General features: G+C 45.2%; 1 protein-coding gene across 3 annotated transcripts in view; it reads left to right on the forward strand.

Moving 5' to 3' along the window:
* Nucleotides 1-21650, forward strand: part of LOC115092750 (disintegrin and metalloproteinase domain-containing protein 9-like) — a 384934-nt gene that overhangs the window by 220627 nt on the left and 142657 nt on the right. For all 3 annotated transcript variants that reach the window (XM_029604043.1, XM_029604042.1, XM_029604044.1), the window contains exons 16-17: nt 1662-1767; nt 2629-2812. In XM_029604043.1, coding sequence (XP_029459903.1) covers nt 1662-1767; nt 2629-2812 — 290 coding nt within the window. The remainder of the gene's footprint in view (nt 1-1661; nt 1768-2628; nt 2813-21650) is intronic.

Raw genomic sequence — 21650 nt, forward strand, 5'->3', positions numbered from 1 at the left:
ACTGCCTGTAGCTTTCAAATAAGACTGAAGGGGGACCTCTGCTGGCTGCAGGGTTAGTGCCATACTAGGCATGCCCAGAAGGGGCCAGTCAAAGTTCTGGAAACTTTGACAGAAGTTTTCTGTGATTGGGCTCCATCCTGATGATGTCACCCATATGTGAGGACTAACATCCTGCTGTCCTGTGAGAACACCTGTTACAGGTAAGTAACATTTGCTTTTTGAGAGCCAGAGAGCCTGTGTGTGTATGAGCGAGAGAGAAGCCATGTATGTGAAGCAAGCCTATGTGTGTGTGTGAGAGAGAGGTGGGGGATATGTGTTTAAGTAAGAAAGGGTATGTGTATGAGAGAGCTGTGTGTGTGGTTGAGAGAGAGGGAGAGAGGGATGTGTGTGTGAGCATTTATGTATGTGAATGGAAAAGAGAGGGTGAGCATGTGTGTATATATGTGAAAGAGAGAGAATAAAGTTTGTGTGGCCTAATCCACAACAATTTTAGAATGACTGGAAATAAAAAAAAATCCCAGATTATGGAGGTTAGGAGATTTTTTAATCCTTGTTTGTTTCATTATTGGATGTTATTTGATGCTGTTTTGAAATATTATCTGGGCGACTTTTAAAATCCGTTTGGCATGCGCAAGCCTGACTTATTCGCACATCCCTAATTAATGCACGTGCTGGGCTTTTAAAATTTACCTTCTAATGTTCTGCATTTTTCTTACTTACAGTTTTCTTATGACAGTACTATACTTAGTATACTTTTTAAGAATATATTTGCAAACATAATGGGCCGGATTTTAAAAGCCCTGCGTGCGTAGATCCGGCCGGATTTACGCACGCAGGGCACTCGCGCGCCGGCGCGCCTATTTTGCATAGGCCGCCGGCACGCACAAGTCCCGGGGCTTTGTAAAAGGGGCAGGGAGGGGGCGTGTCCGGGGGCGTGTCCGGGGCAGTTCGGGGCAGGCCTGGGGGCATGGTCAAGGCCCGGGGGCGTGGTCAAGGCCTCCGGACCAGCCCCCAGGTCGGGTGATGGCACGCCAGCAGCCCGCTGGCGCGCACAGATTTACGCCTGCTTTCAGCAGGCGTAAATCTGCCAACAAAGGTAGGGGGGTGTTTAGATAGGGCCGGGGGAGTGGGTAAGGGAGGGGAAGGTGCGGGGGGGGGGGTGGAAAGAAAGTTTCCTCCGAGGCCGCTCCGATTTCGGAGCGGCCTCGGAGGGAACTGGCAGCGCGCGGCGGGCTCGGCACGCAAGTTGCACAAATGTGCACCCCCTTGCGCGCGCCGACCCCGGATTTTATAAGCTACGCGCATATCTTATAAAATCCAGCGTACTTTTGTTCGCGCTCGCGCAAATTTATAAAATCTACCCCAATATATTTCTCAGTATACATTTTAAAATTATATAAGTTCCATATTCAGATGCATTTAGCCATAAAAATAAATATTTCGGCACTTACCTGGCTAAATTCTAGCCGGCTAATAAGTTAGCCGGCTAGAATTTAGCTGTAGATCCTTTTGAAAATTCACCTGTTTATGAGCCAAACCACACATTGAAAACTTAAAGGGATTTCTAGTTTCTTAGCATCATCCTACAATTGTAAAGAAAAATATACTTTTTGATTTCTGCATCTGTGATTAATAGCTTATTTTTTCGCACTTCTTTTCAGCTTCAAAAGCCTGTGATTTGGATAATTTTATAGAAATTAATACACAGAACGATAGATTTGGAAATTGTGGTTTTGACAAAGGACGCTATCTTCCATGTATTGACAAGTATGTATAACCTAGGCCACATAGCATGACACAGAGAAATGTGAACTACTGTATTTGGAGCCCACAGTGATGCTCAGACCGTTGTGGAATTGAGTTCTGTGCATGTTAAGACAATGTGTGCTATGTGTAGCTGTGCCTGAAGGAGGTGAGAGACAGAGACTCATAACAAATGTCAGGCTCCTGATGAAACTGTGAACTCCTGGAAGGAATATACATCCCCGATTTATGAGAAATGTCAAGTCAGGAGACAACATAAAACTGTAATTAATAGAGGAGACTCTCCCTTACACTAAGGGAACTAGACTTGCATTATAAGTGGCTCATGAGAGGGAAAAATGCTAGAATGAAAGAGGAGAGGGATCCATGATCTCAAGAAGGCCAAGAATGAAAATATGCTTTAAAATACTTGTGTTTTTCTATGAGAAGATATTTGGTGATGTATTAAACAAAACCAGTAATTTTCTCATTGGAATTTTAAGCCAAATCCTGAGCACAGAATTTAGGAACTGTATACACTTATTGCTCTGGTATAAACCAGAAAGTAAATAACTTCCTGCTGAAATAAAGACAAGTCAGTGTTGAAATAACACAGTTTAGGAGTTGTCTGCAATTATTCTGGGACCTGATGGCAGTGAAGTTGTGCTGCCACAGAAAGGATCGGTTAATCTTACACTGTCTTTATTATACAGCAAGATGATACCTACAGTCCACTAAAGTACCTGATTGATACTGATGTAAATAACACTCAGACTATTTAGGATAATCCCTTGACTATGGTTACGTATGATTTTGGTGAGCCTCTTCGGGGATAAATAATGCCTTCCTTTTTCACCTATGTTTTACCTTTCTATGTGTTTTCAGTGATATTTTCTGTGGGAAGCTGATATGTGAATACACCAAATGGGTTCCTTTAGTTGACATACAGGGAGATGTTATATACAGTAAATTAAAAAATAGGATATGTGTATCTATAAACGTGAAAAAGGATGAACAGGCAGCGGATCCATTTTATGTGACAGATGGCATAACATGTGACAAAGGAAAGGTAACACTCTCTCCCCATCTTTACTCTACACATAGTGCATGGAAGATGCTAGCCCTGATAACACATGATGTTAAGAAGCTACCTCTGTCTTAGACTGCCCAGCTGTTCATCTTGTCCTCCTAATTCTTCAAACTACATTGCACTGTGTGAACAGTGTTTCATATGCAATGTTAATATTCTGCAGTATCTTAAATCAATAATTATGTCTTGAATTAGAATGAAGAAATCTTTATTGTGTGTCTGACTCATTTTTATGTGCTGTACTGTCTTGTTCTCCTTTATTTGCGCATGTACTCCTTCATATTTTTTTTAGTTCGCTTACCCCTAGATTCATCAAAATATTATAATAAGATGGTACTTTATTGTGTTATCCCAGGACAAGCAGGATGGTAGTCCTCACATATGGGTGACATCATCGATGGAGCCCTATCACGGAAAACTTCTGTCAAAGTTTCTAGAAACATTTGACCTGCACACTGAGCATGCTCAGCATGCCTATTATGGTTTTGAGGTGTTGGAGTGGATTCTTGGGTACTGCGATGATTGCCAGTCCCACGGGGAGGAGCCCTGTGAGGAACTGCAGTACTAGGCTAGACTCGGGAGACGTAAACACAGAAAATTTGTCTTTATTATACAGCAAGATGATACCACCAGAGGTGGCAGTAGTGAGATGATCCAGTAGAGCAGTCCAGGGGCCCTCAGCAGAGGAGAACCGTCCCACAATGGTAGATGTTATCAGCTCTTGGTAGTATGGGGAGTCCCGGATGTAGGTTCCCAGTGCAGAGCTGTAGATGAGATAGACTGACAAAGGTAGATTACTCACTAAGTTGGTAGCTGTATTGATGAAGATCCCAGCAGGCAGAACATAAGAACATGCCATACTGGGTCAGAGCAAGGGTCCATCAAACCCAGCATCCTGTTTCCAACAGTGGCCAATCTAGGCCATAAGAACCTGGCAAGTACCCAAAATCTAAGTCTATTCCATGTTACTTTGCTAGTAATAGTGGTGGTTATTATCTAAGTCAACTTAATTAATATCAGGTAATGGACTTCTCCTCCAAGAACTTGTCCAATCCTTTTTTAAACACAGCTATACTAACTGCACTAACCACATCTTCTGGCAACAAATTCCAGAGTTTAATTGTGCACTGAGTGAAAAAGAACTTTCTCCGAATAGTTTTAAATGTGCCACATACTAACTTCATGGAGTGCCCTCTAGTCTTTCTATTATCCGAAAGAGTAAAAAACCGATTCACATCTACCCGTTCTAGACCTCTCATGATTTTAAACACTCTATCATATCCCCCCCTCAGCCGTCTCTTTTCCAAGCTGAAAAGTCCTAACCTCTTTGGTCTTTCCTCATAGGGGAGCTGTTCCATTCCCTTTATCATTTTGGTCGCCCTTTTCTGTACCTTCTCCATCGCAATTATATCTTTTTTGAGATGTGGCAACCAGAATTGTATACAGTATTCAAGGTGCGGTCTCACCATGGAGCGATACAGAGGCATTATGACATTTTCCGTTTATTCACCATTCCCTTTCTAATAATTCCCATTTTTGACTGCCACAGCACACTGAACCGACGATTTCATTGTGTTATCCACTATGACGCCTAGATCTCTTTCTTAGGTAGTAGCACCTAATATGGAACCTAACATTGTGTAACTAGAGCATGGGTTATTTTTCCCTATATGCATCACCTTGCACTTGTTCACATTAAATTTCATCTGCCATTTTGATGCCCAATTTTCCAGCCTTACAAGGTCTTCCTGCAATTTATCACAATCTGCTTGTGATTTAACTACTCTGAACAATTTTGTATCATCTGCAAATTTGATTACCTCACTTGTCGTATTTCTTTCCAGATCATTTATAAAAATATTGAAAAGTAAGGGCCCCAATACAGATCCCTGAGGCATTCCATTGCCCACACCCTTCCACTGACAAAATTGTCCATTTAATTCTACTCTCTGTTTCCTGTCTTTTAGCCAGTTTGTAATCCACGAAAGGACATCGCCACCTATCCCATGACTTTTTATTTTTCCTAGAAGCCTCTCATGAGGATCTTTGTCAAATGCCTTCTGAAAATCCAAGTACACTACATCTACTGGTTCACCTTTATCCACATGTTTATTAACTCCTTCAAAAAGTGAAGCAGATTTGTGAGGCTAGACTTGCCTTGGGTAAAGCCATGCTGACTTTGTTCCATTAAACCATGTCTTTCTATATGTTCTGTGATTTTGATGTTTAGAACACTTTCCACTATTTTTCCTGGCACTGAAGTCAGGTTAACCGGTCTGTAGTTTCCTGGATCGCCCCTGGAGCCCTTTTTAAATATGGGGATTACATTAGCTATCCTCCAGTCTTCAGATACAATGGATGATTTTAATGATAGGTTACAAATTTTTACTAATAGGTCTGAAATTTCATTTTTTAGTTCCTTCAGAACTCTGGGGTGTATACCATCTGGTCCAGGTGATTTACTACTCTTAAGTTTGTCAATCAGGTCTACCACATCTTCTAGGTTCACCGTGATTTGGTTCAGTCCATCTGAATCATTACCCATGAAAACCTTCTCCTGTACGGGTACCTCCCCAACATCTTCAGTAAACACCAAAGCAAAGAAATCATTTTAATCTTTCCACGATGGCCTTATCTTCTCTAAGTGCCCCTTTAAACCCTCGATCATCTAATGGTCCAACTGACTCCCTCACAGGCTTTCTGCTTCGGATGTATTTTAAAAAGTTTTTACCGTGAGTTTTTGCCTCTACGGCCAACTTCTTTTCAAATTCTCTCTTAGCCTGTCTTATAAATGTCTTACATTTAACTTGCCAACGTATATGCATTATCTTATTTTCTTCTGTTGGATCCTTTTTCCAATTTTTGAATGAAGATCTTTTGGCTAAAATAGCTTATTTCACCTCCCCTTTTAATCATGCCGGTAATCGTTTTGCCTTCTTTCCACCTTTCTTAATCTGTGGAATACATCTGGATTGTGCTTCTAGGATGGTATTTTTTAACAGTGACCATGCCTCTTGCACACTTTTTACTTTTGTAGCTGCTCCTTTCAGTTTTTTTCTAACTATTTTTCTCATTTTATCAAAGTTTCCCTTTTGAAAGTTTAGCACGAGAGCCGTGGATTTGCTTACTGTCCCCCTTCCAGTCATTAAATCAAATTTGATCATATTATGATCACTATTGCCAAGCGGCCCCACCTCTCACCAAATCCTGTTCTTTACTGAGAATTAGATCTAAAATTGCTCCCTCTCTTGTCTGTTCCTGAACCAATTGCTCCATAAAGCTATCATTTATTCCATCCAGGAACTTTATCTCTCTACCGTGTCCCGATGATACATTTACCCAGTCAATATTGGGGTAATTGAAGTCTCCCATTATTACTGCACTACCAATTTGGTTAGCTTCCCTAATTTCTCTTAGTATTTCACTGTCAGTCTCACCATCTTGACCAGGTGGACGATAGTATACTCCTATCACTATAGTCTTCCCTGACACACAAGGGATTTCTACCCATAAAGATTCAGTTGTGCATTTAGTCTCGTGCAGGATGTTTATCCTGTTGGACTCTATGCCATCCCGGATTGCAGGCACCAAGGTAGGGAGAGCAGGCCCTTGAGCAGCGAGTACCTGGTATCCCAGATAGGCACCTGAAAAAAAGCATAGGGCCCTCGAGGAGCAGGTACCCAGGTTAGATGAAATACCCTGAAGGGCAGAGAGAGAGTCCAGCGGCAGCAAGGAAGCGGCACAGTAGCTTAGACCGGAGGCATTCCAACCCTTGCTAACTTGATTTGTTAGCAAACGAAGGGCAGGCTAAATACCCGGATGGCATGACATCACTCAAGGAGGACGGCCCCAAGGTTCCCGCCATGATGTGGATAAAGACATGGGTGGCTTGTGCGCGTGCACCCTAGAAGGCCCTTAGGAGAAACATGGCAGATAGCCTTGCCATTGTCGTTCTGGGGACGCCGGAGAGAGCGGCATGAAGATGCGGTGGTAGCTATCTTCCCAAGACTAGTGGGGAGAGCAGAAAGAAAGGTGAGGCACAGAGGTTGAAGCCATCTGAGACCGACGGACGCACAATGCCTTGATCCCTGCAGCCACAGGGGTCTCACTTCAGTCTCTTTTTTTTCGTGTTGCTGTTAGCCTCGCGCTTCAGGAGCTCTGTGAGTTTTCTCAGTATTTTTTCTCACGGAAAAAATTAATATTTCTGTCATAAAATACCGTACACGGGTCTCCCTTTGACATCTCGTTCAGTGAATACCATTTTTTTTGTCTTTTTCGTCGGTTCCTGTTACCCCACTCGGTATCCGCAGGCCACCAACCGTTACCCGGCTTTAATTTTTTACCATAGCCACTAGTTTTAAAAAATGTCTGAGTTGCCCCCGAACAATGTCGATAACAGATCCGCACGACATCTGCGTACTTTGCCTGGGATCAGGCCACGATGTCCGCGCATGTTCTACCTGCGCTCAGATGACTCTGAAGGGCAGGCGTGCCCGACTGGACAAAATGGAGGAACTTTTTAAGAAAACTACTCCATCGACATCGTCACTGAAAAAAATTCCTTCCTCCACTGAAAAACATTGAGGAAAGAAAATGTCCGGTGACCGTCCGTCTCCATTCCCATCGGGATCATCAATCGCATCATCCTCGATATCGACCAAGGAGCATCGAGAGAAGCGACACCATTGTCATCGTCCATCAGGAGAACCGGTTACCATATCAGCATTGATAGACATCGACCTGATGGCAAAGCAGGTCCAGGTATAAGAGCCGTCATGCCCCTCTGTACCTGAGACACGGAGGCGCTCGTCACCGGGATCGGTGTTAGTCTGTGCCACCACATCCAAATGTGGAAGAGACATTAGCGCCAGTCTTTCCTTCTCCTTTGACAGTGGACCCAGTCCCAGCCTCCAGGGAAGAAGTGACTTCCATGATTCAACAGGCGGTCATTGAGGTTTTTCAAAAATTGCAGCCTCCACCGTCACAGACGCCAATCCCGACATTGATACCGACATCAGAGCCGTTAGTATTGGCACCTCACCTCAGTAGCCTCGATGCCTTAATTGGTGCTTTCCCACAGCCTGCACCGAAACCATTGATGGATCCTCTGATGATTCCATCCATACCATTGATGCCAAAGGATCCTCCAATGACTCATACTTGTTGCGACCGTCGGTCTATGACGGCTTCACCCCACCTACCTCTCACTTCTTGCGGCTCCTCCCGCTCACCTTGGACTAATAGCCTCCACGCATATGTCTGCCGTCCTCTCCAGCGTCCCCAGACCGGGTGCTGCCTTTGGTGCTGCCTTACACCATGCTCATCCAAGATCCTTAGGGCATGCGCGCTCTCTCCGCCCTCATCTTTATTCTCACGTTGGCGCGAACCTCAGGGGCGTCCCCCTGATTTGACGTCACGCCTCCCGGATATTTGAGCCTACAGCATTTGCTAGCCCATCGAGTTAGCAACGGATACTTTACAGATGGGATTCACTCTCCGTACCAAAGCTACTCTTCCACTCCAGCGCTTCTGGAACTCTTACACCCGTCGGGGTCACTAACGGGGTACCCGCTCCTCGGGGGGGGGGGGGGGCCTCTTCTGCTTCTTTCAGGTGCCATCAGGAAACCAGTACTTGCTCCTCGAGGGCCCATGTTCCCTGAGTCACTGTCTGCATCTTCAAACCCTTCTACTTGGAAGACTTCACTAACAGTTTCCATCAGTGAGTACAGCTACCATCTATTCCACTGTACTGCTTCACTGGAATCAGGTACTCGCTCCTCGAGGGCCTGCCCTCTGTTCTGGTGCCAGACCTCTCGTCTAGTGGAATCTCTGTTACTGCTTCGTGAGTACAATACAACTGAGTCTCTCTGCTCTAAGGGATCAGGTACTCGCTCCTCGAAGGCCTGCTCTCCCTGTCTTGGAGCTTCTCCTAATTCTACCTGGGACTTTGAATGCTTCTCATTCTGTACTCATAACTCTGTCTCTTTCCACTACAGCACAGCCTTGCAGAGGATTCGCTGTTCCAGCGTTCTGTGGGAGACGCGCCCTGCAGGGCTTTACATCTACTACTCACTACTGCCACCTTTGGTGGTTTCCAAGACTGTTTAATAAAAGATTCAAATTTGTGTTTGTGTGTCCAGAGTCTAGCCTGACACCGTGGTCCCTCACGGGACTGTCCCCCTTGGGTGTGGTCAGCTGCCACAGTGTCCAAGGATCCACCCAAACATCACTAACCATAACAGATTGCTAACTCCATGGATCCGGCTCAGCTCAATGCCTTGCAGGCCATTCCAGGCCTGGACTGGCGCATAGCTGAACAACAAGATGCATTGGAGAAATTAACTACTGCGTTTCATCAGCTGCATGCACAGAAGAATCAAGGTTCTATGAAGGTCAGTTACCTGTAGTAACTGTAAAGACTATTGTGCCTCTTGCTGCTCCAGTATGGTTCTCTGGGGAGATTCAGAGAACTAGAGGCTTCTTAAACCAGTGTTGTATGAATTTTGCATTACAACCCTCTCACTTCCCTACAGCCAACGCCAAGACTACTTATATTCTATCCTATCTGGGTGGAAGGGCTTTAACTTGGGCTTCCTCGCTGTGGGAACACAAAGACCCCATACTTCAGGATATTGACGGATTTATGGACTTGTTCAAATCCGTTTTCGATGATCCTGCCAGACATACTGTTGCTGATTCTGCATTGGTGAACCTGAAGCAAAGCAACCAACCACTGGCTGATTTCGCTATAGAGTTCAAGACTCTTGCGACAGAACTACATCGGGACCCTAGATGCCTGAAAACTCTCTTCTTCAAAGGTCTGGATCCCACCTGAAGGACAAGCTGGCCGCTCGTGAGACACCTGACTCGCTGGATGAACTAGAGGCCTTAGCTACTAGAATTGATCACCGGCTTCGTAACAAGGTGCAAGAACTCAAGCTTTGTAAACGACCTGTTCAGAAGGAAGACTGTGCTAAGCCTGTATTCAGGATGTTTCTGTGATGCCCGTTGCCAGTGGTGAAGAACCGATGCAACTTGGTCGCAGTCATCTGACATCCAAAGAGAGAAGACTTCGGAAGAGGAATGGATTGTGCATGTTCTCTGGACAAGCTGGTCATACAGTCCAAACATGCCCCATATGTCTGGGAAACGGACCGGCCTAAGTCCTGTGGGAGGATTCTTCTTAGGCCTTACTACGCCCTCTACTCCACTCTCTTTCCCTGTCTCTATAATCTGCGGACCTGTGGAATTTCAGACTCTTGCCTTGGTGGACTCAGGGACAGGAGGTAATTTTATTCTTCGATGACTAGTGGAACATTTGAGGATTCCCATCACCACTTTGAAGACTCCACTACTCTTATCGTCGATACACGTGAGCCCTTACCGGGTGATGTTACCTGTTGTACCGAACTGGTAACCCTCCGCACTGGAGCTCTCCATACAGAGTCAATTACCTTCTTTGTGTTGGAGAAGGCCATGCACTCTATCGTTCTGGGGTTACCCTGGTTGCAGCTGCACATGCTGCAATTCAATTGGGCTACATTGGAACTCTTCTGTTGGGGCCCAGAATGCCATGGCAAATGCTTAAAGGAGGTCTCTCCTATCCACTGCATGCCTACAACTCCAGTGATGCCAGGACTGCTGCCTCAGTTTGCATCATTTTCTGATGTTTTCTCCAAAGAAGCTGCTGACATCCTTCCGCCACATAGATCTTATGACGGCGCCATAAGTCTGAAACCTAATGCTGAACCTCCTAAGGGACTTGTCTACCCATTGTCGGTAGTAGAGAACAAGGCCATGTCCGAGTACATTGAGGAAAACTTGCAAAAAGGTTTCATTAGACCTTCTAAGTCTCCTGCGGGTGTAGGCTTCTTCTTCGTGGGGAAGAAGGACAGCACTCTGTGTCCTTGTATCGACTATCGAGGTCTGAACGAGATCACGATTAAAGACCGATACCCCTTACCTCTGATCTCAGAGCTTTTTGATCAACTCCAAGGAGCCAAGATATTCTCAAAACTCGACCTAATGGGAGCCTATAACTTGGTTTGCATTTGCAACGGCGACGAGTGGAAAACAGCTTTCAACATTCAAAATGGCCATTTCGAATATTTGGTAATGTCTTTCAGCCTGTTCAACGCTCTTGCTATGTTTCAGAACATGATGAATGACATTCTACGGGATCTTCTGTACAAAAGTGTCATAGTCTACCTAGATGACATCTTGATATTCTTACAAGATATGTCTAGTCATGTAGCAGATGTCAAACAAGTATTACTGGTACTTCGAGAACACCGCTTCTACGCCAAGTTGTCTAAGTGCGAATTTCACAAAGAATCTGTGCCTTTTGTTGGCTATATTTTTTCGAAGCAAGGCTTCTGGATGGATCCCCAAAAATTAGAGAGTATTAAGAATTGGTCTCAACCTACCAGTCTGAAGGCCCTGAGATAATTTTTGGGGTTCACAAACTACTATAGAAGCTTTATAAAGAACTATTCTTCTTTGACAGTGCCCTTAACTGCGATGACACAGAAAGGGGCCAACGCTTCTAAATGGTCTGCAGAGGCCATTTCTGCATTCGAGAAATTAAAGACTGCCTTTTCCACTGAGCCATGCCTTCGTCACCCGACCCCAATAGACCCTTCATCGTGGAGGTTGACGCTTCAGATGTTGGAGTAGGGGCCGTGTTAAGCCAAACTAGAGATTCTAAAGCCTTATATACCTGCTTCTTTTTCTCGCAATGCTTTTCTCCTGCAGAGAAGAACTATGGGATCGGAGATAAAGAGCTCCTAGCTATTAAGTTGGCATTCGAGGAATGGCGGCCTTGGCTCGAAGGCGCCCAACATCAAATTACCGTATTCTCGGACCACAAGAATCTAGAGTATCTCCGTCATACGCAACATCTTAATCACAGACAAGCCCGATGGTCCTTGTTTTTTAATCGCTTTGATTTCATGCTCAATTATCGCTCCGGAGACAAGAATACCAAAGCCGATGACCTGTCACGCTCTTTCCTCTCTGAGGATGTTCCTGAAGAACCTCAGCACATCATCGACCCGAAGAAAGTCATCTTGACAGCTACCCATTCTGTGCCTGCCGGTAAAACAATTGTGCCCGAGAACCTCAGAAAGAAACTTCTACACTGGGCTCATGATTCCAAATTGGCTGGCCCTCTTGGTCAACGCCGTACCCTGCTGAAATTAGAGAAGTACTATTCGTGGCCTACTATCAAGGAAGACACATACTCCTATGTAGCATCATGCTTCAACTGTGCAAAACATAAGCCTACTTCTGGTCAGCCTTGGGGATTGCTGCAACTGCTACCAGTTCCGGAACAGCCATGGACTCACATCGCTACAGACTTTGTAGTTGGTCTACCTCTTTCTGGAGAAATGAATACTATCTGGGTGACGGTTGACTGTTTCAACAAGATGGCTCAATTCGTGGCGCTTATCCATAGCCTTGGAGCTTGCGAAGCTCTTCATCGCCCACATCTTTCGCCTTCATGGCCTACCGAAGCACATAGTCTCGGATAGAGGATCTCAATTCATGGCAAAATTCTGGAAGGCTTTGTGCAAGCTATTTGACATCTCTCTGGATTATACATCTGCCTATCATCCACAATCTATTGGCCAAACTGAAAGGATGAATAGGACCCTGAAACAGTTCATTCGGGCCTATGTGAGTTGCTGTCAGAATGTTGAGACCATCAGTCTTCAACGGCTTTGCCCTGCCTACCTCTCACTACTTGCAGCTTCTCCCGCTCACCTCGGACTACTAGCTCCTGCGGCATCTGTTTGCTGTCCTTTCCGGCGTCCCCAGACCAGCTTTGGTGCTGCCTCCTGCCATGATCCTCCAAGGTACCTTAGGGCGCGCGCGCGCACACCGCCCTCATCTTTATTTCCACCTTGGTGCGAACCTCAGGGGCGTCCTCCTGATATGACGTCACGCTGCCCAGATATTTAAGCCTACAATATTTGCTAGCTCATTGAGTTAGGAACAGTAATTCTACGGATGGGATTCGCTCTCCGTACCGAAGCTGCTCTACCACTCCAGTACTATCTGGAACTCTTACACCCTTCGGGATTTGCTAATGGGGTACCCGCTCCTCGGGGCCTCTCTTCTTCTTTCAGGTACTATCAGGAAACCGGTACTCGCTCCTCGAGGGCCCATGTTCCATGAGTTGCTGCTTGCATCTTCAAACTTTTCTACTTGGAAGACCTCACTAACAGTTTCCATCTGTGAGTACAACTACCATTTATTCCATAGTACTGCTTCGCTGGAACCAGGTACTCGCTCCTCGAGGGCCTGCCCTCTGTTCTGGTGCCAGACCTCTCGTCTAGTGGAATCTCTGTTACTGCTATGTGAGTACAATACCACTGAGAGGCTCTGGGTTCTTGCTCCTCGAGGGCCTACTCTCCCTGTCTCGGAGCTTCTCCTAATTCTACCTGGGACTCTGAATGCTTATTATCATGTACTAATAACTTTCAGTCTCTTTCCACTACAGCACAGCCTAGCAGAGGATCCACTGTTCCAGCATTCTGTGGGAGACCTGCCCAGCCGTGCTCAACATCCACTACTCACTACTGCCACCTCTGGTGGTTTCCAAAACTGTCTAATAAAAGAATCAAATCTGTGTTTGTGTGTCCAGAGTCTAGCCTGACACTGTGGTCCCTCACGGGACTGCCCCCTGTGGGCGTGGTCAGCTGCCACAATGTCCAAGGATCCACCCAAATACCACTAACCATAGCACAGCTATACCCATTCCAGGTTCAGTGAAAGAAGATGAAGGGGACTCCGATCCCTTGGCAGGTCCATCGGGTTTACAAAAACCCCACAGGCCATCGATGCCTTCGATACCGCTTCCTGGTCCGTCGATGCTCTCTCATCCTGATCCATTGGGTGATGCGGGCCGTCGATTCCCATCTGTGCCATCGATACCATTCGATTCCCCATTGATGGCTTTTTTACCTCCATCGATGCCAAAACATATTCCAGGGAAATCATTGAGATCTACATCAATGCCAAAGCATCCTCTTCCACAGGACACTCTGGATCTACCGGGGTCACATTTCCAACCCCACTACAGCCCTTGGGAGAACATTGACACAGACACGGATACAGAAGACCTTGTATCTGAGCCTTCTCCACCAGAAGAAAGAAGGAAGTGCCTACCAGAGGACCTTTCTTTTGCAAATTTCATCAGAGATGGTGGATACCATTCCTTTTGAGTTGGTGACTGAAGAGGACACCAGGCATAAGACACTAGAGGTCCTCCAGTTTGTAGATGCACCCAAGGAAGTCATGGCCATCCCAATCCATGAAGTGCTTCTAGATCTCCAGCACCGCCTATGGGAGCATCCCTGTTCTGTGCCACCTGTTAACAGATGGACGGACACAACGTACCTTGTCCAACATACACCAGGTTTTCAGAAACCACAACTGCCCCACTAGTCAGTTGTGGTGGAATCAGCACAGAAAGAGGCAAGGAAGCAAAAGCCTCACTCTTCTGCCCCTCCAGCAAAAGATACAAAATTTCTGGATGGATTAGGAAGAAATATCTTCCAGGGTCCATGCTCGTGTCCCGTATTGTGGCATAACAATTATGTATGATGCAGTATCAAAGAAATTTGTGGAAGCAAGTTCAGGACATAGCTGATAATCTTCCTCAGCAGCAGCAAGTAGCACTCAATGCCCTTGTTCAAAAAGGTCTGGAGTCAGGCAATTCCAACTCCCTTAGTATCCTAAACTTAACTAGGAACTCAATAAAAATTAAGATGAAGGCAGCAGTCCAGCAGCAAGAGGGGGGCTTTCCAGTCTTTTGCATTGAGTGTCACATGTATGATTTTTTACCTGCCGGTGAGAGATTGTATGTGTGCACTCGGTGCAATCAGCTCCTGGATCTCAGGGAACGAGTTCGATCTCTGGAGGCTAGAGTAGCAGACTTGGAGGAGCTGAGGCAGACAGAGAGGTACATTGATGAGACCTACAGGGACATAGTAGCCAAGTCCCAAATCCAGTCTGGCAGCCCCAGTGCTGCCTTGGATCAGAAAGGTCTCCCAATAGGAGAACATCACCCTGGTGTAGCAGGAAGTGATCCTGTAGCAAGGACCTGCTCTCCAGGTTATGTATTGTCCTCTCGCACTGAGAACAAGTCTCCCAGGGCTACTGCCCAGGAGGGAAGGGTTAGGCCGGCCATCATAGTTGGTGATTCAATTATTAGAAATGTAGATAGCAGGGTGGCTGGAGGACGTGAGGACAGCCTGGTAACTTGGTTGCCTGGTGCGAAGGTGGGAGACCTCACACGTTACCTAGATAGGATTATAGACAGTGCTGGGGAGGAGCTGGCTGTCGTGGTACATGTGGGTATCAACGACATAGGAAAATGTGGGAGAGAGGTTCTGGAAGCCAAATTTAGGATTTTAGATAGAAAGCTGAAATCCAGAACCTCCAGGGTGGCATTCTCTGAAATGCTTCCAGTTCCACGTGCAGGTCTCCAGAGGCAGACATAGCTCCAGAGTTTCAATGAGTGGATAAGATGATGGTGCATGGAAGAGGGATTCCATTTTGTAAGGAACTGGGGAAATTTTGGGGGAAGGGGGAGACTTTTCTGAAAGGATGGGCTCCACCTTAATCAGAGTGGAACCGAGCTGCTAGCACTAACTTTTAAAAAGTAGATAGAGCAGCTTTTAAACTAGAACAAGGGGAAAAGCCGACAGTCAGTGCATGGATCGGAGAAATGTATCCTTGAAGGATACTAATGAAACAGGTGAGTTAGGGCATCCCAACAGAGAGGTTCCAATAAAAGCAAACGTAGTCCATGTGCCTATATGTAAAAAATCACCTGAGCTAAAGATTTCCAACTTATGGGGTAGATTTTCAAAGGGGTACGTGCATAAGATGCGCGCGCAAGCCCCGGGGCTTGCAAAAAGGGGCAGTTGGGACGCGAGTAAGTCCCGGGGCTTGCAAAAAGGGGCGGTCGATGGCATGGCCAGGGGGCGTGTGGGCGATCCGGGGGTGTGGCCGGCGCACGTAAGTTACTACTGCCCGGAGGCAGTAGTAACTTTTCCGATAAAGGTAGGGGGGGGGGTCTAGATAGGGCCGGGAGGGTGGGTTAGGTAGGGGAAGGGAAGGGAATATGCGGGGGGGTAGAAAGAAAGTTCCCTCCAAGGCCGCTCCGATTTCGAAGCGGCCTCGGAGGGAACAGGCAGCGCGCGCAGGGCTCAGTGCGCGCAAGTTGCACACATGTGCACCCACTTGCGCGTGCCGACCCCAGATTTTATAAGATACGCGCAGCTACGCACGTATCTTATAAAATCCGGTGTACTTTTGTTCGCGCGTGCATATGTTTTTAAAATCTACCTCTATCTCTAAGAACTGAAAAGCAGGTTGTTAATACAAAGAAAAAATACACTTTGAAATGTCTGTATGCCAATGCTAGAAGTCTAAGAAGTAAGATGGGAGAGTTAGAGTGTCTAGCAGTAAATGATGAGATTGACATAATTGGCATTACAGAGAACTGGTGGAAGGAGGATAACCAATGGGACAGTGCTATAACAGGGTACAAATTATATTGCAATGATAGGGAGGTTCAACTTGGTGGGGGTGTGGCACTTTATGTCCGGGAGGGTATAGAGTCCAACAGGATAAAGATCATACAAGAGACTAAATGTTCAGTAGAATCTATATGGGTAGAAATTCCTTATGTGTTGGGCAAGAGTATAGTGATAGGAGTATACTAACGTCCACCTGGACAAAATGGTCAGACAGATGATGAAATGCTAAGAGAAATCAGGGAAGCTAACCAATTTGGCAGTGCAATAATAATGGGAGATTTTAATTACCCAACTTAAACAAAGAGAGTCAGCAGTTAACCACAACAAACAAAGTCAAGTCCAAACAATGTGGAACCCAAAATATTTTAAATAATAGCCTAAGAAGGTGTCAACAAGCCTGACGTTGTGTGACTTATAAAAAAAATACACCAACCGGTCTTCTCAATCATTCACCTTCATCATCTTTTAATACTTCAAAAATTATTTTTATATAGCTTTTTTCTTTTTTATTTAAAATAGTCCTCCATCCATAGAGATTAAGATGACCCAGACTCTTGAAAGTAATTTGTTTACATAGCCCAACACGGCCAGTGTTTCGCTTGTCAGCTTCCTCAGGGGCATGCGAAAAACATTTAAACAAGAGTCATTAACCTGGAGAGAATAATAATATCACTGTTTTAGAATAGTAACATCATGATAAAGATGAAAAAGTACTTATCTTAAAACGATAGGGCTACCCATTTAAACGGGACGTAGCATCTCAATCATCTCATCAGGAACACAGAGGAGGAACTGAAGCCGAGGCTCGCATCTCTTTAAATCCTCAACTGCTATATGATGTCGTCAAATATGTAAAACATCCATGATGTATCTTTCCTGTATTGATCTGACAAACATAATGAAAAATTATGATCATCCGAGAAAGGCATGTAAATCCAACTCAGTATTTAAACCCGATGGTGCGACTGTATTTAATCTATAAATCCAGCGCTTTTCTGACTGCAATAATAAAAGTTCTCGATCCCCGCCACGCCAATGTGGTAGGACATGATCGATCGCACAAAAAAGTAGATCATCAAAACAGTGTCCCAATTCAGTACAATGCAGAACCAGAGGTTCGTCTTCCCTGACATTCTTTATGTTGGACCGATGCTCAATCATTCTTGACTTTAGATGACGTTTTGTTTTGCCGATGTAAAGCAGTAAACAAGGGCATTGAATTAGGTACCACAACCATTGAAGAATTACAGGTGGTGTTATATTTGAGATTAATACTATAACCAGATTTCCCAGTCAGAGAATCTTGAATAGACATTGAGGAAGTGCAGACTGAACAATTATAACATGGATGATGTGATCCAATCAGGATGTCCTGTGATTAATAGAACTGTCTGATCTCACTAGCAAGTTTTTCAGGTTTGTAGCACGCGAAAAAGTAATGCGTGGAGGTAACTTAAAAATGTCGTGCATCTGTAAAATATGCCAGTACTTCAAAATAGATTGGCGAATCATTGGAGCGGCTGATGAATAGGATAGAACACAAATATGTCGCAAGGAATCCTCTGCCGAACGTTGGAGAAAAAGCCATTCACGTTGAGAATATTTTGTTCGTAGGTAGGCCTTGCGAATGCTCGAGTGTGGATATCCTCGAGCCAAAAACTGTTCACGCAAAATTTTTGAATGATTCTCAAAGTCAGCTGTGGTTGTACACAAATGTCTCAATCTAATGTACTGACTTACAGGTAAATTCCTTTTCAAATTCCTTGGATGCGCACTTGAGTAGTGTAAATAAGTATTTGAACTGACTGGTTTACGCAAAAGAGAAACCACAAATTTCCCATTAACCATGGTAATTTGTATGTCCAAAAATGTGATAGAATCTGACTCAATATTGGCAGTAAACTTCAAATGTGAATTACAAGAATTTAACCATAACAAAAATGATTTAAAAGTGTCTTCATCTCCTCTCCACAAAACAAAAACATCATCGATGTATCGTTTCCAAGTGATAAGATGTTTCTCAAAAGGATGATGGATCAGCCAACGAACTTCAAAACTGTGTATATAAAGGTTTGCAAGATCAGGGGCCATGGTTGCCCCCATGGCAGTCCCACAGATTTGTAGAAAAAAATCATGATTGAAAGCAAAACATTTTTTCTTCAAAGCTATTTGTAATAGTTGAGATAAAAAATCACTGGGAATCCGATGTGGTCTTGGATGTTTGTATAAAAAAGCCTCTGCTTTTTTTTTTTTTTTCAACTATTACAAATAGCTTTGAAGAAAAATATTTTGCTTTCAATCAGGGAAGACGAACCTCTGGTTCTGCATTGTACTGAATTGGGACACTGTTTTGATGATCTACTTTTTTGTGCGATCGATCATGTCCTACCACATTGGGGGCTTGCAATGTGCCTTGTATGCGCTTCTAATTGGTCTGGATGAAGTATGAGGTTGGAGTTGGGTGCTTAATGTGATCGGAGCAAGATTGTATGTTGCTTTGTGAATAATTGTGAGCACTTTATAGAGGATCCTGTGGTTAATAGGAAGCCAATGTAGGTTACGAAGGATTGGAGTGATGTGATCTCTTTTATTAGAGTTTGTAAGTATTCTGGCAGCGGCGTTTTGAACCATTTGTAAGGGTTTGATGGTATTTGAGGGTAGACCGAGAAGGAGGGAGTTGCAATAATCGAGCTTAGATAGTATGATGGATTGAAGTACTAGCCGGAAGTCAGAGAAGTGAAGGAGGGGTTTTAGCTTTCTGAGGACTTGCAGTTTGTAAAAGCAGTCCTTTGCGGTATTGTTTACAAACTTTTTTAGGTTTAGATTGTTGTCTAGCCAGGCTCCAAGATCCCTGACGTCTGGTGAGAACTTGCTAATTGAGTTTGGGTGAGAGGAGCTTGAAGAGATGGTGAGGGGATCTTGGGATCTTGCTCCAGTACACAGAAAGGCTGACACTACGTATTTAGTGCAGTCAGCCCCTGGCTTTCAAAATTCTCAGCTCGACCATAAGAACATAAGAAACATAAGAAAATGCCATACTGGGTCAGACCAAGGGTTCATCAAGCCCAGCATCCTGCTTCCAACAGTGGCCAATCCAGGCAACAAGAACCTGGCAAGTACCCAAAAACTAAGTATATTCCATGTTACCATTGCTAATGGCAGTGGCTATTCTCTAGGTGAACTTAAGGTAATGGACTTCTTCTCCAAGAATTATCCAATCCTTTTTTATGTTTAATATATTTTTATTGAGTGATTACGTAGAAAGAAAACACAATCAAGTCGTCAGTGAAACAACAGAACAGGAAACAGAGCAAAACAAGGTGGCCCCACTTGGAGGCTAGTAGCAGTACACTCTTTTCACATTACACAAAAGATACCAGCTGCAGCCCCACCCAACCCTACCCCACCCAACCCCCCGGAGACATAGTCCCAAACATCATAAGCCAGACATTGCCCAAAGTGGACATTCAATCATTAAGAGCCAAACTACGCGCTCTATGGGGCAAGGACTGTAAATAGAGGTCCCATGTGTCCAAAAAAGCCTTACGCCGTTTGGGTGAAGTGCGAGCATAAACGGCTTCCATCTGCATCAATTTGTGAAAATGAGTTCTCCACACCCAAAAGGACGGCGGATTCGTATCGCGCCAATGGAGGAGGATAGTCTTCTTCCCCACCAATCCAGCTTTTTGCAGTAACAGCCGGGACCCCAACTGCGCCACTAAGTGGCGTGTGATACACTGAAACAGCCAGAGATATGGGGACATCGGTAGACACACTCCGACCAGCTTCCCTAAGTACCCAACAATACTGCCCCAGTAGTTCACCAGCCTAGGACAGTCCCAAAAGACGTGGGTCATACTGCCCAACCGCGCCCCGCAGCGCATACAATTAGCGGTGGGGGCTATACCTGCTTTATACGCCATCTGAGGGGCTATATACGCCCGATACAAAAATTTAAAATGCATTTCTCGGAGATACATATTACCGGTAAGAGGCAAGGTACTCCGCAAGCTATAAGAAAGTATGCGGGAGTTAAGCTGAAACGAACCATCCCTGTTCCAACGATGAACCAATGTTTGGCATAACTCCCCATGAGAGCCGCGCGCCAGCTTCTTATAATAACTGGAAAGGGATGGCTCGTTGGTGTGGTCAAAACGCAACACCCCATTCAAAGCCTTGAACTCTGCCAGGTGTTGGGCAGGGGGACCCAAGCTCTTAATGTAATGAACCAGCTGGAAGTAACCTAAGAAATGTGTCCCCGGCAGCCCATATAATTCCTGCAGCCGAATATAAGAGATAGGACACCCGTCTTCATCTATAGCATGCCCCAAATACCGTACCTCTTTACTCTCCCAAATCTTAAAATATTTTGTTGTGGACCCTGGGGAGAACTCTAAATTACCCCTAATGGGGGTTAAATATACGCATTGTCTAGAGAGTCCTAAAAATTTAGTAAAGCACAACCACGTTTTCCGCAAGGGGCGTATCAAAGGATGATTAGCCAACAAGGGCGAGAGCTTGGCGTCAGCACACATCAAAACATAACTCAAAGCAAGCGGTCTCGTAAATGAGGCCTCAGCTGTAAGATTGGCAAAAGGGGACTGGCCCAAAAACCAGCCACGAATCAACCTAAGATTCGCAGCAAGCCCATATCTAAACAGGCAAGGTACTCCCATTCCACCGCGACCCCATGGGTTTTGCAGGGAGCGCAAGGATATCCTGGCTTTCTTACCACGCCAGATAAAGTGACGCACCATCCGTTCCACGCGGGAGATATCAGGGGTCGCTACCAGTAGTGGGAAATTTTGGAAAATATACAACCATTTGGGCAAAATGACCATTTTAAACAAATTGATCCTACCCCCAAGGGAAAGCGGTAAGTTGTGCCAGGCCTGCAACTTCAATTGAGTCGCCCGTAACAACCCTGAAATGTTGCGTTGATAGCAAAGGCCCAAATCCGTGGTAATAAAAATCCCCAAGTACTTAAGAGCAGCGGTCGCCCACTGTAAAGGGAAGTCACCATCCCAGCCCTCCCGAAGTGAGTTAGGGAATGCCAACGCTTCCGATTTGTCCCAGTTAATTCGCATACCAGAAAAGAGGGCATAGTGTTGGTAAACCTCCAGAAGCGCTGCCACTGATCGCTGCGGTGTGGTAAGGAAAAGCAAAACATCATCGGCAAAGGCCGCATATTTAAAAACTTCAGACGTTCCCCCACCCTGGAATTGGATACCTCTGATAGTAGGACAAGCTTGAATGGCCAGCAG

The sequence above is a fragment of the Rhinatrema bivittatum genome, chromosome 5, assembly GCF_901001135.1.
Source record: "Rhinatrema bivittatum chromosome 5, aRhiBiv1.1, whole genome shotgun sequence".
NCBI classification, from domain to species: Eukaryota; Metazoa; Chordata; class Amphibia; order Gymnophiona; family Rhinatrematidae; genus Rhinatrema; species Rhinatrema bivittatum.